Source organism: Rattus norvegicus, chromosome 1 (assembly GCF_021556685.1).
Source record: "Rattus norvegicus strain SHRSP/BbbUtx chromosome 1, alternate assembly SHRSP_T2T, whole genome shotgun sequence".
In the NCBI taxonomy this organism is placed as follows: Eukaryota; Metazoa; Chordata; class Mammalia; order Rodentia; family Muridae; genus Rattus; species Rattus norvegicus.
This window is the reverse complement of record NC_141534.1, coordinates 147,891,271-147,909,923: the sequence shown is the minus strand read 5'-3', so window position 1 is coordinate 147,909,923 and position 18,653 is coordinate 147,891,271. Positions and strand designations below refer to the sequence as shown.

The window sequence follows — 18,653 nt, the reverse complement described above, 5'->3', positions numbered from 1 at the left end:
TCTATGGGTCTGACTGTCAGTCCCTGCTCTGGGTCTTACCTCACTCTTCTGCCTCTATGCCCTGCCTCAAAATAGGATGGGAATGCGGGGGTGGATGCTGGCCTCATTTCTGCTCATTTCCTTCTGCTTTTCCCAGCACCCAAACCCGACAGTTCTATGTCTCCATTCAGCCACCTGTCGGGGAGCTGATGGCCCCTGTATTTATGAGTGAGAATGAGTTCAAGAAGGAACAGGGTGAGTGCTCCCTGTGGTAGATTGGAGCACTATTCTGCAGTGCTGCAACATGTGGGAGGAGCATGGCCCTTTAGACAGAGGGAGGCCCAGTAGCTTTGCTTCTGCTCACATAGACTTGTGGTGAAGCTTGGGAAAGTTTGCACACAGTCCAGGCCCACATTCCAGTTGGGGAGACAGGGGAGACAGTGTGTGCAGAAGTGGAATGGAAAATGTCAGGGCAATTCTGTTTAGGACATGGGTGTCCCTGTCACAGGGGAGTACTAAGAACAAAACTAGAAGTGGTGTGTTTCTTCTAGTTCCTAGGACAGAGAAGGAGTCCCTGAAGTTACTGGGTGTGTGGGGAAGATACTAGTTTTCGTTTCCTGGTAGGGGAGGAGCCAGGGAAGGCTCTGGCCCCTGCTCTCAAAAGAACAGCCTGGTAATACTCAACAGTTAAAAGTGGAAAGCCTGTAATGGATGGGGTGATAGCCTCCCCGCAGGGGAAGAGACACAGGGCTTCACAAAGCCCCTGGCCTTCACTGGGGTGTGGGTAAATAGTATAGTTATAAGGCCATTGCAGCAGATCTGATGAGAGATGGCCAGGTAGGATCGGGGCCATGGAGAAAGGAGTGGAGGATTGGAGTGGGAGTGAATGCTTGGCAGGGGGAGGAGGCGGGGGACAGTCTGGCTTTAGGATCCCTGGCTTGGTATGGGGTGAACAGTAACTTTCCACCTACAGCGGACTGGGAATGCTTACTGTGATGGGTCATAAAGTCAGTATTTAAGGCTCTGAGGCTCATGTGGTCTCTGCTATAATTACTTAGCTTTGCTATTATTTGTCAGATAGAACAAATAATGAGTGTGGCTATGTTCCAATAACATTTTGTTGCTAAGTATGGGACATTTCGATTTTATTTAATTTTCAAGTTTCAAGAACTGCTTGCTGTTTTCTTGAATTGTCACCCAATGCTTAAAAACAACAATAACAACAAACAAAAAACACTTGGTTAATGGGCTAAATTTGACTTATATTCTAAAATTTGTCAAGCCCCCAATCTAGAAGAATGAATAAGGCAGGCAAGAGAAGAGCCTGGTTAGTTTGGGGAAAGGCCATTTTGAGGTGTGCTTTGGAAGGTGTTAGGATGTGATTGGATATGTGGGTCTATGCTTAGCAAACACCTGATGGCCAGAGTCACAAGCGAAGAGGTGGAAATGGCAGCTGTGAGTGAGGTGACTTCACCCTGCAGAGAGAGGCAGTGGTGGCGGGGGTGAGGGTGGGGATGTGGGGGGGGGGGGATCAGAAACAAGGGCAGAGCCTTAAGGAAAATCTGCCTTCTACAGGAGGAAGGGAATGAGCAGAGGAATGGCAAGGCAGAAAGGAGCTAAGGGTACACATGTCTGTAATGACCAAAGACATCCAAGATCTGGCATGCTGGAGTCCATGACAACCTCAGGGAGAGAAGGGACAGTGGCAGTGGCTTGAGGGAGGTTTTAGAATCCTCTTTGGAGGACCCTGGCCATGAACAGGGAGGAAGCAGGGCACCGGCATGAGGAACAGTCTCCTTTCCAGAAAGGAGTTCTCAGAAATGGGTAGATTGAGCATGTGTAGAGTCATGTACAGTGACAAGATGATGCTACTAAGAATGGACAGTGTGAGAGAAATGGGCAGCATGTCAATTTCCTGAAGTAAGAGAGGAAGGGGGAACCTTCAGAAGCTAATGAGGGTGATTCTGACCTGCAGAGCCTTGGAGAACTTGATGAGAATGTTCAGCTAGTTGATGCAGGTGTTAGCCAGTGTCAGCCACAGCCTCTGTCCTCATCATGATCTCTGCCCCCAGGAAAGCTGACAGGAATGAATGAGATCACAGAGAAGCTTACACTGCCAGACACCTGTCGGAGTGATCACATGGTGGTGCAGAAAGTGACTGCCACTGCCAACCTAGGTCGTGTTCCTTGTGGGGCATCTGATGAGTACAGGTACTGGTAGAGGGGCAGAGACAGGCTCTGCTGGGGTCTGGCTTTAAGGAAGGCCCCAGGGCTGAGCTCCTTACAGTCACCGTTGGCAGCTCTTCCCCCCACCCTTTCCTCTGCTCCCATCTTAGGTTTGCAGGGAGGACGCTGACTAGTGGGAGTCTGGTCCTGCTGACTCTGGATGCCCGGGGAACTGGAGCTGCCCAGCTGACTGTCAACAGTGAGAAGATGGTGATTGGCACCATGCTGGTGAAGGATGTGATACAGGCTCTGACACAGTGACTGCTCAGCACTGTTACCCACTGATCTTCACCCGATCCCTCCCTGTGACATCTGCTCACAGATCTCTCCCCTCACCTCAACCTAGTGCGAGCACAGTCTCCCTCCCACCTGCTTCCTATGGGTCCCTTAGTGACTTCCCAGAGGAAGACAGAAGCTGCTCCTTCATCAACCCCTCTCCTCAGTTTTCTGTATGTACTTACGTAGCAAATCTCAATAAAATGCGCTCTCTCCCTTGGTTCTGGCTCACCTTCCTTCTAAGGTGTTGGGGAAAGATTTACCACGAGTGACTGTTTGACTCTTGTGATCTTGTAGGAGAAGCTATTCATGGCTCTCAGGGAGACGCTGGTTGATATCTGACCTGACCACCTCTAGGCAGGAGTGTTTAGGTATCTCTAGTAGGAGACATCTAGGAAGGCATGGGTGGGCAGAGCTGGAAGAATTCCTGTTTCAGCTGGGTGTTGTATCATAGGCCTGGAATCCCAGCACTTGCAAAGTAGAGGCAGGAGGATCAGAAGTTCAAATCTATCTTCACCTACATAACAAATCCAAAGCTACATCATCATCTTTAAAAAACAATTCTTGGCCTGCCTCTTCCCACCCCACCCTGTGTGTGTGTGTGTATGCGAGAGATGCATTATTTGCATTTGTAGACACATGGTGGCATGTGTACACATACATGTGTGTATATATGTACATGTATGAACAGGTTGGGACCTGAAGTTGATGTTGGCAATTATTTTTGCTCATTCTTCCAACATACTCATTGAAGCAGGATATCTCGGTTGTACCCAGAGCTCACTGGCATGGCTAGTGTTCCCAGCCAGCTTGCTCTGGGAATCCTGCCTTCACCTTCCCAGGATGGTATTACACGTAGGCTGCCACACTGATACAGTATTTGTGTGGGTTTGGGGATCCTACCACTTCCTTCCCTCTGATGTCTGAACAGAACCTAGTTCCCATTGATGACTGGCAATTTGCTTTGGTTTCCTTTATAAGCTCTTGGGAAGGAAGGATCCATCATATGGGCAATTCCCCAAATATAGTTGTACAGTATAAAATAACATCCATTGTGTCTGGCTGGATAGAGGGCCTAGCAAGCTAACCCACTCCCAGCGTGGGAGATGACCCAACTGGCCATTGTAGAGGAGGAACAGAAGAGGCACAGACATGCTTCTCAAGCTGCTTGTCCACAGTCTCTCGGGATCCTGTTCACAGATTCTGGGGCCAGTCAGATAACTGAGGACACAAGGGGGCTTGTTTCCAAGCCTAATGACCTAAGACCACCTGGTAGAGGGGAAGAATCAACTCCTTGAAGTTGTCTTCTGATTTCCACACTTGTGCTGTGCCCCTCCCCCCAGATACATAAGTGTAAATATGTAAAACAAAAAAAATGTAACCAATTCTGACACTTGTGAGTATGCATTGTGGCAATTCAGGAAGCTAATATAGAATAGTGAGGATGAGAGCCTTCACACCTGTGACAAACCTAGTGGTCTTCCCTAATGCCTTTCCTGGTGAGGGGCAACAGGGAATCAATCACCATGTGTTCTACCCCCCCCCCAAAAAAAAAATTAGGATGAATTAAGTTTAGGAGGAACTGCCAATTTAAATGAATTATTTCCTACAGGCTTTCTCAGAACCTTTACTATTCCAATGGGGTTTCTGACCATCCCTCCCCCACAAGTGGGACTAGAACATGCACTGTTATTCAAAGTAGGTATTTATCTTGGGATACTTTCCTTACAGAACACTGTGTTTGACTGGGTTGTAGAGAATAGCCTCCAGGCATAGGTAGCTTAAGATATAGTACCAAAGCTTTTGACCCATGCCCAGGGCTCTAGCTTCTTGCAGTATGTCCTTGCGGCCCTGTCTCTTAAGTGCCTATCTGTTCAGAAGTATGCCAGAGTGAAATAGGTGTGGCCCTCCTGTTAGGGAAAGAGAACAAAAGCAGTATCAGGGGACAGCCCTGCAGCTGGCTCTGGGGGTTTGCCAGGCCTGGTGGCACCAGACAGCAGCTGGCTCTGGGGACTTGCCAGGCACGGTGGCACCAGACAGCAGCTGGAGCTGCTGATTTCAGGGCCTGGGGGCCCTGGAGTCTCCCCTAGGCTTTCTGTTTTGATCAGTGTTTTGTCTGAGATTGACCCACCAATCGAGAGCCACTTGAATGCTGGACTTAGACTCACTGTTACCTCTGAATCAGGCTGACACAGAGAGGCAAATTTCTAAGAAATATCCACACAGAAAGATTGGGAAATAGCTCTGGATAAAGGGCTTGCCACATAAGCCTGAGGAGCTGAGTTTGAATCCCCAGCGCCCACATAGAAACCCAACCGCCGGATCCCAGGGACTCAGTGGTTAGCCAGTCTAGCCAAAACAGTGACCTCCAATTTCACCAAGACACTATTTTAAAGGGGGGGACCATAGAAGAAGACATTCAGTGTCAACTCCAGGTCTCTGCATAAGTGCGCATGCTCATGTGCGCATAAGTGCGCATGCTCATGTGCACATAAGCATGAAACACTCATACACAGTTACGTATTGATCTTGGGGAACTTTGCTCACAGAACATATTGATTGACTGCATTGTGGAGAATAGAAGTTCTTAGATATCCAAGCTATCTTAGATCTGTGAAGACTTGGTATGCATTTCCAATTTTATATATTTTCATAAAGTTTTAAACTATACTGTGGTCAAACTTATCATCTTCATGTTTTATTATTGTTTTTAATTTGAAGAATTTGTCCACAGACTGAGGCAATAAAAATGTTCTCCTCCAAGGCCAGATAGCACAGACTTATAACCCTCTGAATTTTACCTTAGGTAAAAGCAAGAGAATCTCAGTTCAAGACTATCCTGGGCTACATGGTGAGACTCTGTCTCAACAAACCAAAACAACAAATTGAAATAGTTTGGTTGTGAGCCTAGACTTTAACAAATTAAAAAAGTTGTCCTCCTATATTCCTCTTTAAAATCCCAAAACAACTTTTCACATTTATATATTTAACCTATTTAAAATTTACATTTATATATGATAAGGGTGGGGCTGATCCTCTGTACTTTAAAAAAAATTCATTAGTCTGTGCACACACAAGCACGTGTGCACACACACACACACACTGTAACATGCTGAGGCAGGAGGATCAAGGACTCAGGACAATGTAGACTACAAACATATTGAGAACCTGTTCAAAAACTGGGGGTGGGGTGAGGCAGGGCAGGACGGCTCACCAGGTGGAGGCGTTTGCCACCGAGCTTGATGACCTGAGCTCAAGCCCTACTGCCCACACAGTGGAAGGAGAGAGCTGACTCCTGTGAGTTGTCTTCTGACCGCCACTTGTGTCCATATCACGCTAGTAAATGATAAATGTAAAATATGAAAGGAAGCTGGAGATGCCAGAGGTTTTACTTTCGTCTGAAAGTATGAAAATGGAAAACCATAGGTCTGAGTTCTTGATTTGCTCCTGTTGGCAAGGGGTCCTTCTTTTGTAGAATTCTGGAGGTTGGCCCTGGAGTCCTGTATGTACTAGACGAGCACACCCATTGATTATATTCCCAACTCTACTCGAGTCTGGGAGTGTGGTTAGGGGGTGTAGGGTGGGGACACACAGGCTAAGCTGTCCAGGCTGGCTTTAAATTTGCAATCCTCTCTCCTGCCTTAGTCTCACAAACAGCTGAAGCCAAGCATGCTACTTCTACAAAACAAGCTAACACAAGCAAAGCTTTTAGAAGTGTGCTAAGCACATGGTTGAGTGCCCAGAAAATACTCCATTCTTACCACCTTCGGCTAGGTTTAGGGATGGTGATGTAGCAGCAGAAATTGGTGTTTGAAGTTACTTTCTTATAGGCTGGGAGCTTGAAACTATATTTTTCAGATATGCATTCCCATAGGCCCTTAGGAACCATTTCATGTCTTAGATTCTTATCTCGTTTAACTTTGGGGCCAGGGAGGACTGGATGCGAAGGACCACAAATTGGCAGCCACTAAGGTGCATGGTGTCCTTGGACTTATGGTTCATATGAGAGATTTTAGAGGTGTGTGATGCCTATCAGCTAACCCACCCCTTCTATTTATGTGTTTCTTCATTTATTTGAGGCAGACTTTCTTCAGACTGTAGTTTTTGACTGCCTTCCAATGCAAGGCACCCCTCCTTCTGCCTCTTCTGTGATAGTGTTGCAGTAATGGGCCTAAGCCACCAGGGATGGGTTATCAGTCTTTCTGGATGTACCTTGGGCCTTCAGAACATCTCACACAGCCTCACAGTTCTGATGTCATAAGCATCTTGGTATGGCACCCTTTCAGAATAGGAAGAGAAGAAAAGCAAGAAATATTAGGTTTACTGTATCAGGCCTATGCTGCCAAGATGGGGTTGTAGTTGGACTGCTCCTAAGGGGATGGGTTCTCCATACTCACCACCCTTTCTGCTTAGGGTTTCAGCAACCCTTGGGAACAACCCCAGAATGGAGACTAACCAGCTCTCGCTGTTATTCAGCTCCCTCTGGACTTCATCTCCAGCATCCGTCCTCTTTCCCATCTTCTCCTCCAAACATTACACTAGACTAGGGCCATAGGCTTCCTTTCTTAATACCCTGGGCTGAAACTTCCTGCATCATAAACCTGCCAGCAAGTTGCTAACAGCTTCTTCCCCACCTGTCAGGAGGAACCTTGAGTGTAATGCATGCTGAATAAAATGTATAACATATAACACACTTAGAAATGTTCAATACGCTCTTGGTCTCTTTCTTATCCACTCCAGTGCCTTTATCTCCAACCTCCCAGTCTCCAGCAACACCTTAAAAGAGACCTGACAACTTCCAGGCTCCATTCACCATTCACTAGTTTCCAGCTAGCTGCGGAATAAAAGCCCATCATAAACCGGGCTCCGGCTTCCCTCCTGTGGCATCAACACGCATTAGCTGGTCCTAGTTAGATTGAGCCGCTCAGTGCATTCCTCCCTCTCCGCCTTCCCTGGTCTCCAGCCCGGAATGCCATCTCCGCCTCTGCGCTCGCTTGGGCTTCCGGTCCGGTCCAGCCCTGGCTGGCCCATGACGCCTTTCTGAACAACAGCTCAGCTCACCCTGATCTCTTGCCCCGAATTTTCTCAGTAAAGCGTCCTATCCTATCTGGAGGGAGCGTCGGAAGCAGTTTCCCCGGGGAACTGCAATCCGAAGAGGATCACTGCTGTCATCGGAACTTTCCCGAATCCCTTGACGCCTGCGCTCCCAGTTCCAGCTCGCTCCAGATGCAGTTGCAGTCGGTCTGAAGTGAGGGCGTGTCTGCTGCAGGTGGGGGTGGGTGGAGGGGCTGGGTTCGGTGCAACGGGGCTTCCACCGGAGAGGTCACTAGAAAAGGAGAGGCGTGGTTATACGGTTTTAAGGGGGCCGCACGTCACCAGCGCAGCTGCAGCGCAGGGTCTTGTAAATCTGTAGGGAAACTGAGGCCTGCGGGAGAGTGACTTGGCCAGGGTCACTAGGCGAGGGGCGTGCTCAGGCCTGAACCCTTGGACTCCCGGAGGCAGCGGTGGCCTGCATCGGTTCGAGCTTCAGAACTAGCCCCGGTTCGGACCCCCAGGCCCAGGGTGGGCGGTGGAGCGCCGGTATGGACGGCAGGAAGGAGCGCAGGGGGCGGGGGCGGGGACGAGGCCGGGCGGGGCCGACACAGGTGCTCCTCATCAGGCCAGCGCCGCGGAGCTTTATAAGCCGCCGGTGTGCGGAGTCGCGCGCCGCTCGCTGCAAAAATAGTGCCCACGTGTGTGCGCGTCCCGCGCCGCACAGACCCGCCGGCCCGCCCGCCAGTCCCTTAGGGCCACGCCGGACCCCATGGCTTTTTCTCTGGTAAGAGCCGCCGGGGCGGGGCGGGGCCGGGCGGGGCTGCTGTCCCTGCCGCCTCAGCTAACGGTCCGCGCGCAGTCTCGCTGCCTCACAGGCCCCCACCGCCGCCCGGGTTAGCGTCCCGGGCGGGGCGCCGGTCACATGCCCGCGGTCGTGGGCCTCGTGGAGCGGTGTGGGGCGCGCGGGGAGGGGCAGGGAGCCTCCTCGTGACTCAGGCCTTTGGGCTTAAAGGCGCCGCGGCCCTCCGGGGGCGGCCGCTGGGGCCTCGGAGCTGCGCTTGCAGACTCTCGGTGGCTTCGAACATACGTCCAGACCGGAGCTGGCGGCGCGGACGGGAGCCCGGGCGCCCACAACAGTTCCTCCTCCCGCAGCCGTCGCACGTGAGAGCCCGAGCGGCCGGCAGTGCCGGCGTCTCTCGAGAGTCGCCTTGGCGTCCCGCAGGAGACAGGAGCCGGCGGCTCGCTGCGGGCCGCACAGTGAGCAGCGGAGACCCCCTCAGGCTGGGTCCGCGCTGGGGGAGGCGCGCCACGACGGCGCCGACATGGCTCCTTTAAAGCTGAGTATTCGGGCCCCTCGTGCGGGCCGCGCGCTTTCCGAGCCCGGGGAAGTCACGTGGCTTCACACGTTCGATTGCTTCTGGAGCCCTAGCCCTGAGGGTGGACCGGACCAGGTGAGGTCGCACGTGCGTGTGACGGGGCTTCGAGGGCTGTCCCCGGGAGCCTCGCGGGTCTGGGGGCGCGGGCCTGGAGGTGGAGTCAAGCAGCCCGCGAGGGGGCGCAGGCGTGGAGCCTGCTAGTCCTCGGCGGCGTCCGCTCTCCTCGGTCGGCGGCCTGGCGAGACGCACTCATGTGGCCTCGAGGCTGTCTCTCAGCTTTTCTCAGCCGGCAAGGCCAGGTGCCCAAACTCGGGGGTGTGTCGGGTTGCAGATGGGTTCGCGTGGCCTCCAGCTCTGACCTCAGGTTTCGGGGAGCGGTGACTGGACGCTGGGCGGGTAGGGCTGACAGACTGTTTCACTAGGGCCTAGACGCCACCTGTGGGGGGAAGGCCCATGCCTGCCTAGGGTCCCTGAGGCGAGCGAGGGGACCCAGGTCAGAAAGGAGCGTCCTTGGTGGACAGCTCGGTGTATTGCTCGGGCCTTTCCCACCCGTGTGGGTTGCTCTGCGGTTCCAGCCGCTCACTGTGATGAGCTTCATTTCCTAGGGGCTCTGCAAGGTTCCTGCAAGTGGCCCTCAACGCTAGAAAGCTTGGAACACCTGGGCTCCAGGGTACTATGCAGCCTTGTTCTCTGCAGGCAGCTTCGTATATGTTAGCACCGTGGTCTGTAGTGGCACTTTGCGCCTTGCAGGCTAAACCTCATTGTATTCTGCGCTCAGATAGAATTAAGCTTGTGGAAATGTCGGAAGCACCGGAGACCTGGAATAGCCTGGGGCTGCCAGCCTCAGGCCTCCCCATCCCCCACCGCGGCCTCCAGGCCCGACCCTGATGAACGCATTTCTCTGGCAACTGCTTCCTTTGGTCTCCCTGGCTACCGGGCTGCCTCCCCACTCTTCTGGCACCTGGGTAAACTGCTGGTCTGCGTCATTTGCTGGAGCCAAGGCAAGTGGGTCGAGTTTAGTGCTCTGGAAAGGCACGAATGTACCAGTTTTCTCCAGGCCACCTCTTAGGTGATTCGGGTCACATGTACCAGTGGAGACTTAGGTGAGGAGAGTTTTCACTTTCACATACTCTCTTTGAGTGTAGGGATCCAAGATTAAAAAAAAAAAAAAAAAAAAAAAAAAGGAAAAGAAAAGAAAAATACAATAGGCAAACCAAAACCTCAGAAATACAAGCTGGTAATTGTTTTCCCAGTATGTAGAAAGGAATGGGCCGCTGACTTTGAATGCGAACTAGAGCTCTGCCCTGTTAGGAGCCCCTAAGGGCAGTAGTGGTTAAGATTCACCGCTGATCATTTATCTTTAAGAGCGTGCCTGGAACTTACAGGGCAAACAGGGCATTTTCTGTCGCGTTTACCATGCCCCACCCTCCCATTCCCACAGTTAATCTCAATTTGAGTCGTTTGGCACTGCTGGCTCTGTTTAAAGAAAGTTGACAACTGTATGAAAACACTTGCTTCTCTTCCGATGATTGTTTCACGGACAACTTCCCTGTCAGAGGCACCCCAGTGTGGAAGGGAGGCTGTGTCAGCCTGTATAGCAGACAGGAGTTAGAGAGCTGACACATGCATTTAACGATCATGGGGACATTTGCAGTTAGGAATGGTTCTGGGGTCCTTTCAGTATAGGCAATTAGAGTGCTGTGGCACACTTAAGTGTTCATAAAGCAGAAAGTGAAGGAGGAAGACAAAATTGTATGATTCTAAGAATAGCACCAAACCTGTTAGCAAGGAGCTATTGATAATGGCTGTTTTGATAAGTATTTGCATCTGGGGCAGTCGACTCGTTTTTTGTTTTTTGGTTTTTTTTAATCTTTTAAGTGGTTTATAAATCCAAATTATACCAAGGTAAAACAAATGAGTTGAAGAAAAGGGAAGAGTAGTAGCCATTGACCTACAGGGTTATGTGTCTATGCCGCTCTAAAGGAAGCATTCATTGATTACTGAAGTACTTGATGTCCAGAGTTAGTGGACCTTTGACACCTCCCCATTTTGAAGGATCCCTGGTTTATAAGCACAGCGATTAAAAACGTACACAGTTTGGATCAAATACAACATCTTTGATGTTGGATTCTACCTGAAAATAGTTTGCAGTTGCGGCTCACATACAAATTCCAAAAGCTGTTAAGTGATGGAATGGGATCCTGGGTCTTTTTGTTGCTTTATCCCAACCTGTTACATGTTGTGTGCCTTGGCATGTCAAGGATCAAAAGGTTGTTGGTGATGGATGATGTAGAGAAAGGGTTTATGGGCTGGTCCTATTTTTATAGCTGTCTGTAGAGATAGGAATCTCCTACTGCTGTAGAAGTCAGTATAGGTCTTCTGAGCATTAGTGCCTGGAAGGAATGTGCTGTGTCTACTATTCCATGATGTGTGTCAGAGCATTTGGACCTGATAGCCAGAGGTCTGGAGAAAGGCTCCTCCTACTGTGCTGACCTCCCATCCTACTGTACAGAAAACTTTCATTTTCAGCATAGATAAAATTTCAATAATTTTTCCTCAGACAAGGCAGATTTGAAATAATTGTTCTTGAATTTTTATTACATTTTAAATAATTGCGTATTGGGAGAAAAACAGCTTTCAGGAGTCAGTTCTGTCCTTTCAGCATAAGATCCTGGGGCTCAGGCTCAGTATCTTTACCTGCTGAACCATTTTGACAGCCCTGAAATTTTATATAATTAAGACAGATTAAAGTAGAGTGATGCCTAATCTCATCTTTTCTTTTTTTTCTTTCTTTCTTTTTTTTTCTTTTTGGTTCTTTTTTTTTGGAGCTGGAGACCGAACCCAGGGCCTTGCGCTTCCTAGGCAAGCGCTCTACCACTGAGCTAAATCCCCAACCCCTAATCTCATCTTTTCTATCTTTACCAAATGCCTATAGTGATGTCTCCTAGAGTTCCACGGAAGAGTTAGTAAGACTAAGTGTGTGCCTCTCTTCCTCCCTATTCTCCCTCCCCTTCTCTTTTCCCCTCTCTGCAGGATCTCCTTATGTGATCTTAGGCTGGCCTTGAACTCCCAACACATCTGTAGCAGCCTCCTTCTGAGAAAAAAGCTGCAGTTGGGCTGAGCTGGGATTTTTTTGTTTTTTTCTGTTGGTGTTTTTTTGTTTGTTTTTTGTTTTTTGGTGTGTGTACACCAAATTGTAAAATCCTAAAGAATTATCTCCCAGGGTACAAAAGGACTCTGACCCAGTAGTGAGAGGCTAGGTCTTTAATTCTGGGCAAAGTTTAGACTCTTAGTATTATATCTAGTCATATTAATAGATATTGGGGGGTTATAGAAGGAACATTTATTTCTGTATCTTATTCTTAAGGCTTTAAAGTAGTAATGAGTATATTTCAAAACCTTTGGCAAGTGGTTTTTTATGCGAGAACACAAGCTCTCGTAGATTCTTTCCCTATTGCCTGGAAAGTTTTGAGTAAAGATAAGAACTTCAAAATGCTCCCTGGCTTTAGTCTCTGACATCTTTTACCAGCCAAGAGAATCAGGGTGAGTTCAGTGTTGGCAGACTAGAGAATAGTGGGTGAGTGGGGCATCTACACAACAGCTCTTTCTGGTGTCCATTTTATCACCAAGTGTTGTGTGTGTATGTGTTATTCACTGGTATGAGGTTCTTTAGATAATTGACCTAAAATCCTATCCATTTAAAGGGCAAATTCGGGGTTGGGGATTTAACTCAATGGTAGAGCGCTTGCCTAGCAAGCGCAAGGCTCTGGGTTCGGTCCCCAGCTCTGAAAAAAAGAAAAAAAAAAAAAAGGGCAAATTCATTACTGAATTTATAGTTCTAGTTAAAGTTGGGCAAGAATGTCTAACCAACCCAGGGACTACTACTGTATTAGATTTCTGTTTTCAATAGCTAGTGATGGAGGTGTTAAAAGAATCAAGAATCAGCAAAAATTTAATTTTTAGTGTTGGAAGAGCTGAGCCAATCTTGTCTGTACATCTGCTTTTCCTAATCAAAACTGAACTGACTTTGGGTAAAATTTGACCCAAAACTCCTGGACAAAAGTAGAAGTGGGGTTGTACATAGAGCTTAGGGTGAGGCAGTTACACAAATGATGTGGACTTTCATTTGAACATTTTTCAGTGTTCATTAAGTCCTTGGATGCTACTAACTCCACTTCTGTTGCTCTCCACACTGCAGCTTTGGAAATTCCCATTGTCCCCCCTGCTGCTGTTTGTCATGTTTCAGTTCAAAGCTGTTAGTGAAGAGTCTCTTCTGTAAGCATAGATCCCAAGTGCTGAAAGGATTAATGTTGAAGACAGGACTACCAACCATTAGGCATCTCTCACTTTCAGTTACCAGGCTGAAAAGATCAACTTAAAAGATACATAATAAATGTGACATTTCATATTTTTTACATTTACTTTGTGTGTGGGTGGTGGAGGACAACTTGGAGGAATCAGTTCTCTCCTCCCACCATATAGGTTTCTATTTTGTTTTTTGTTTTTCTTCCTGACTTTCTTCCTTTTTTTTTTTTTAAATGTAGGAGTGCTCTGTATGAATGTACACCTACATGTCAGAAGAGGGCTTCAGATCCCTTTACAGATGGTTGTGAGCCACCATGTGGTTGCTGGGAATTAAACTCAGGACCTCCAGAAGAGCAGCCAGTGCTCTTAACCATTGAGCCATCTCACCAGCCCCTAGGTTCCTGGCTTTAACATAGGTGTCAGGTTTGGTGACAAGTGCATTTATCCACTGAACCCTCTTACAGTTTTATAAAAAGGTATTTGACTTTTCATGAGAAGTTGGTATTCACATTGTTTTTTTTAATGACATTATCGATATAATTTCTAATTCTTTGTGTCAGGGATTACATTTTTGCTTTAATATTTGATGTTTTAAGTAATAGGATGGCAGTATTCCTGACTAGTTTAGATGAACACTTGGGTTACCTTTGAATTAAACTTTATTTCTTTGAGATTTCTTTGTGGGTTGAATAGCTCTTTAAAATTTTGCTTATTTCTATGTTTTTGCCTGAATGTATGTACATGCTCCATGTGTGTGAATGGTTGTGAGTCCCTTACGGGGTAATGGAATGTGAATGCAGATCCTCTGTAAGAACAGCAAGTGCTCTTAATCACTTAGCCATTTCTAGTCTCAAGTAGCTCTTAGTAGTGAGTTAACACTTTTGTTTTTATTTTTAAGGCATTTTTGTGCTGACTTCCCTTGAGGTGATTAGAGAATCCCCAGAAGGTTAGGTCTAAAGATTGATTTGTGTACTAAAAATGGGTTCACTGTGATTTTAGACGTAACTTGACTAATGGTGTTCCTGGTCTCTTTATTCCTCACCAGTGTGATATGCTGGTATGATGCTGTCTAGATGGATTTAGCACAGCTACCTGCGCTCTCCTTTGATAAGGTTGTGAAAATATCCTTCCTTTTTGGAAGAGAATAGTTGCCTTGCTGGGTAGGCGTGTGTGTGTGTGTGTGTGTGTGTGTGTGTGTGTGTGTGTGTGTGTGTGTGTAAGGGCTGACCTTTGGCACAGTACTTGATGCTATTACACCTGTGCATCCTGCATTTCCGAATTTTAGTTCTGCTCTTGGTTTCGGGCTCTGATGCCAGCTGTCTTCTGAGTTGGCCCTTTCTCCCGAGGTGGTGGTTGTTGTTATTCTTATTATTAAGCTATAATCTTGGGGTTGGGGATTTAGCTCAGTGGTAGAGCGCTTGCCTAGCAAGCGCAAGGCCCTGGGTTCGGTCCCCAGCTCCGAAAAAAAGAAAAAAAAAAAGCTATAATCTTGGAAGTGTTTTAAAGCTCAAAACATGTTAGACCTGCCTCCCAGCAATAATTTGGAGGTGACACCAAGCCTAATTTCTTACTGTTTTAATGGACAAAGGAAAAGGGCTTAGAATGAAATGATTGTTTTTAATTTTATGCAGTGATTGTCCATATAGCTAGAATTGGAACTCATTTTCAGGCCCAATAGTCCTTCCAGAATTCTTGCACCTTGACCCTCTATATTGATTTTATTTTACTTAAAATTTCTGTTTAATTACTACAATTAATGCTTCCTACTTTTTCGACTCATTGGTCTCAGTGATTATAGGCTTCCTTTTTATTTTTCCATCTTGGTATTCCCTATGGTTCACCTGTTGGCTCAGACCTGTTCATCTGCATAGGGGGTAGTGATTTTCCATAGCTGTACCCATTTGACTGTGTGACCAAGTTTTAGGCTGTTTACTGCTGTTCTCAAGATCTAGGCATTGGTCTATCTGATGCATGTTAAATGTAGCAGGTTTTATGTGTTGGTGTGTGTGTAGTATGTGTATGTGTGTGTGTGTGAGAGATGGTGTGTGTGTGTGAGAGATGGTGTGTGTGTGAGAGAGAGATGGTGTGTGCGAGAGAGATGGTGTGTGTGTGTGTGAGAGAGATGGTGTGTGTGAGAGAGATGGTGTGTGTGTGTGAGAGATGGGGTGTGTGTGTATGTATGTATGTATTTATGTGATGGTGTCTCTGTGTGTGTGTGTGTGTCTGTGTGTGTGTGTGTGTGTGTGTGTGTGATGGGTGTGTGTATACTAATCACTTCTCTAATCACTTTTCATCTTATTTTATAGGCCACTGGACCTGGATCTGGCCAGTTGACTAGGGGCTGCAGGGATCCAGCTGTCTGAGTCTCCTTTTTTCTGTGATACAGGAACATGCTGCCATGCCCCACTTCTTTTGTGGGTCTTGTGGATTTGAACCCAGGTTCTCATGCTTGTGTAGCAAGCATATTACCAATCAGTTTCTGGTTTCCAAGTCTAAAACAGAATTAGTTTGTTCCCTTTGCTCTTCTAGTAGAGCTATAGACAATTCTATGTCTTTACCCAATTAGTCTACATTTTTTACAACTAAATTGAGACTCTAGTACAGTGGTTCTCAACCTAACGCTCCAATCCTTTAAATACAGTTCCTCATATTGTGGTGACCTCAAACCACAAACTTGTCATTGCTACTTCATAACTGTAATTTTGCTATTGTTTTGAATTGTAATGTAAACATCTGATACTTCTGATGGTCTTTGGTGACCTCTACTTGTGAAATACAACCCACAGGTTGAGAACTGCTGCTCTAGTGCCATTGTACAGACAAGACTGTGTTTGGCTGTTACTGTTTTCTATCCCACTAGGCTTGTTACAGAAAGATGCGAGGGAAGTACATTGTTGGAAACGATGGAAACTTCCCTTTGGAAAATTTTAGTTTCTAGAACTTAAAGACTTGCTATAATTGTATGCCTTGTGTTTCCTGTGGCTCTTAAATGTTTCTATTTTCTTCTGCATTAACTTGCATGAATAGTATCAGTCTGCATTTCCCACCATCCTCAGCTGTTGTTACATGTTTATACCTGTCACTTTTCATGGACTCTTGCTTCCTAGATATATCTCCCTGCTTCTTGGTCCTTATTGGACTGTTCTGGATGAGAGCGTTTTTCATTAGTCCTTCCCATTTTCACTCTCTCAAGATTAAAAAAAAAAGTTTTGTCATCAGTCTTTCTGTCTTTACTGTCAAAACTCTTACTCAGTCATAGCAGAATTTGGGTTTTTAAATTTGGATTAAAAACCATTACACATAAACAAAAAAGAGGGCCCATGAACAGTGTAATGCAACTCTTGGGAACCTAAAAGTTAACAATATTTTGCTGCTTTCTCATCTTGTGCCAAGGGCCACTGTGGAATTAAATAAGAAACTCCCAGCTTTGAGGGAGTCAGTCTAATGGGAACATAAGCAGGTAAATAAGGTGTCTGCTATCTTATAAATAAAAGCAAAAATATACAGAAATAACATAGGTAGGAGGTATGTAAAAAATAAAGGACTTCCAAAACAGGCTTAGAGAGAAAGGTGGCTTTTAGGGAACGAGTACAATATCACTAAAATTTTAATACAAAAATGTAACATCTTAAGTCAAAGGAATATACAGAAGAAACAAGTACGTCTGACTACAAAAGGATATGCATCAAAAGTGCGGCATGGGAGGCAGCTCAGCAGGTAGAAAGGTCTTGATATTTAGCCAAATGACCCAGTGTAATGGTTTTTAATCCAAATTTAAAAACCCAAATTCTGATATGACTGAGTAACTAAGAGGTTTGACAGTAAAGACAGAAAGACTGATGACACAGTAGTTGTCCTCTGACCCTTGCACATGTGCCCACACAAACACACGTATGGGGGAGGGTTAAGTGTGATATTTTTAAAGAACAGTTACCAGATTTTAATGAGAATATTAAAGTCTGAACAAGAAGATGACGATGATGATAACAGCAAATGCCCATTGGTGGTCAGATATGCCCAAGACCATGCTCAGGTAGGATGATTCACTCCAAGATTTGTAGGGGTCAAGCAGTAGCTGTACCAATAGCTAAGATTTATTACAGTCAAAAGATACAGAGAAGGACTGAAGAGGTGGATCAGTGGTTAAGAGCACAGTTTACTCTTCCAAAGGATCAGGTTCAATTCCCAGCACCCATATTTCAGCTCACAGCTGTCTGTAACTCCAGTTCCAGAGGATCTATCACTTTCATACAGGCAAAACCATAAAATAAAAAAATTATTTTAAAGATACAGAGAAAACGGAGGATAGCTGTAATACCTACTGTTTTTTTTTTTTTTTTCTTTTCTTTTTTTCGGAGCTGGGGACCGAACCCAGGGCCTTGTGCTTGCTAGGCAAGTACTCGACCACTGAGCTAAATCCCCAACCCCAATACCTACTGTTTTAATTATTTGCTATATGCCCATAAGTTGTGATTAACTGCATTTGTTAACATGCAGACATTTCATACTGCTAGTATATACCTGTATGTATAGCTACTTGGGAGATTGAGGTAGACTAGTCTGAACTCTTAAACTCCTTCACAATTTGTAAAAAAAAAAAAAATAAAAATAAACAATTTGTAAAAGGGGTTGGGGATTTAGCTCAGTGGTAGAGCGCTTGACTAGGAAGGACAAGGCCCTGGGTTCGGTCCCCAGCTCCGAAAAAAAGAACCAAAAAAAAATTTTGTAAAAAAGGATGGTTATATAACTTATTAGTAGAGCACTTTCAAGTCACAAGGCATTAGGCTTTGTCCCAGTACAATAATAATAATAATAATAATAATAATAATAATAATAATAATAATAATAAAAAAAAACAGGCCTTCTGGGTGTGGGGGTGTAATGCCTTTAAACCCATCACTCAGAAGGCAAAAGCAGATGGATCTTTGAGTTCTAGGCCAGCCTAGTCTACATAGCAGGTCAATTAAGGCTACATAGTGGAGCCCTTTCTTAAAACAAAAATAATTTAAACATTAAATAAGAAAGCCAGACCCCAGACACCTGTTGTATGACTCCACTTATAAGAAGTCCAAAAATAAACAAAACCAGACTAAGATATAGCTTAGTTGATAGAGTACTTGGCTATTAGCATAAGGTACCTTGAGTTTGATTCCTAGTGCCACACAACATGGAAAGTAGTAATTAATACCTGTAATACCAGCATTTGGGAGGTATATAGGCAGGAAAATCAGAATTTCAAGCTTGTCCTTGGCTATATAGCCAGTTTGAAAACAGTTTGGGATACTTGAAACCTGACTCAAAAATCACAAGGAAAAAACTGAACAAGCCAATTTGGTAACAACAATGGACTCCAGGCCATTGAGACACCTTGTTTCATCAAACAACATAGATAGTTGAATGGGAAGTTTGACTACTGCTTCTACACATACAGATGTACAGGCATGCAAACACATTTCT

At 46.1% G+C, this 18,653-nt stretch overlaps 2 protein-coding genes across 31 annotated transcripts in view; both read left to right on the top strand.

Annotated features, from left to right (window-relative positions):
- Positions 1-2,701, top strand: part of Ap3b2 (adaptor related protein complex 3 subunit beta 2) — a 32,587-nt gene extending 29,886 nt beyond the window's left edge. For all 4 annotated transcript variants that reach the window (XM_087558065.1, NM_001107532.2, XM_087558056.1 and 1 more), the window contains 3 exon segments: positions 137-234; positions 2,052-2,190; positions 2,316-2,701. In XM_087558065.1, coding sequence (XP_087414191.1) covers positions 137-234; positions 2,052-2,190; positions 2,316-2,466 — 388 coding nt within the window. In that variant the 3' untranslated portion in view covers positions 2,467-2,701.
- A 4,784-nt stretch (positions 2,702-7,485) lies between these two features.
- The window catches only part of Cpeb1 (cytoplasmic polyadenylation element binding protein 1), a 107,778-nt gene continuing 96,610 nt past the window's right edge, over positions 7,486-18,653 (top strand). For 5 of the 27 annotated variants that reach the window (XM_087656027.1, XM_087656014.1, XM_087655986.1 and 2 more), the window contains exon 1: positions 7,486-7,729. Coding sequence is in view for 15 of the 27 variants with exons in the window: in NM_001438315.1 (NP_001425244.1) it covers positions 8,838-8,966 (129 nt within the window). In the remaining 12 variants the exon portion in view is untranslated. 27 annotated transcript variants of the gene reach the window in all.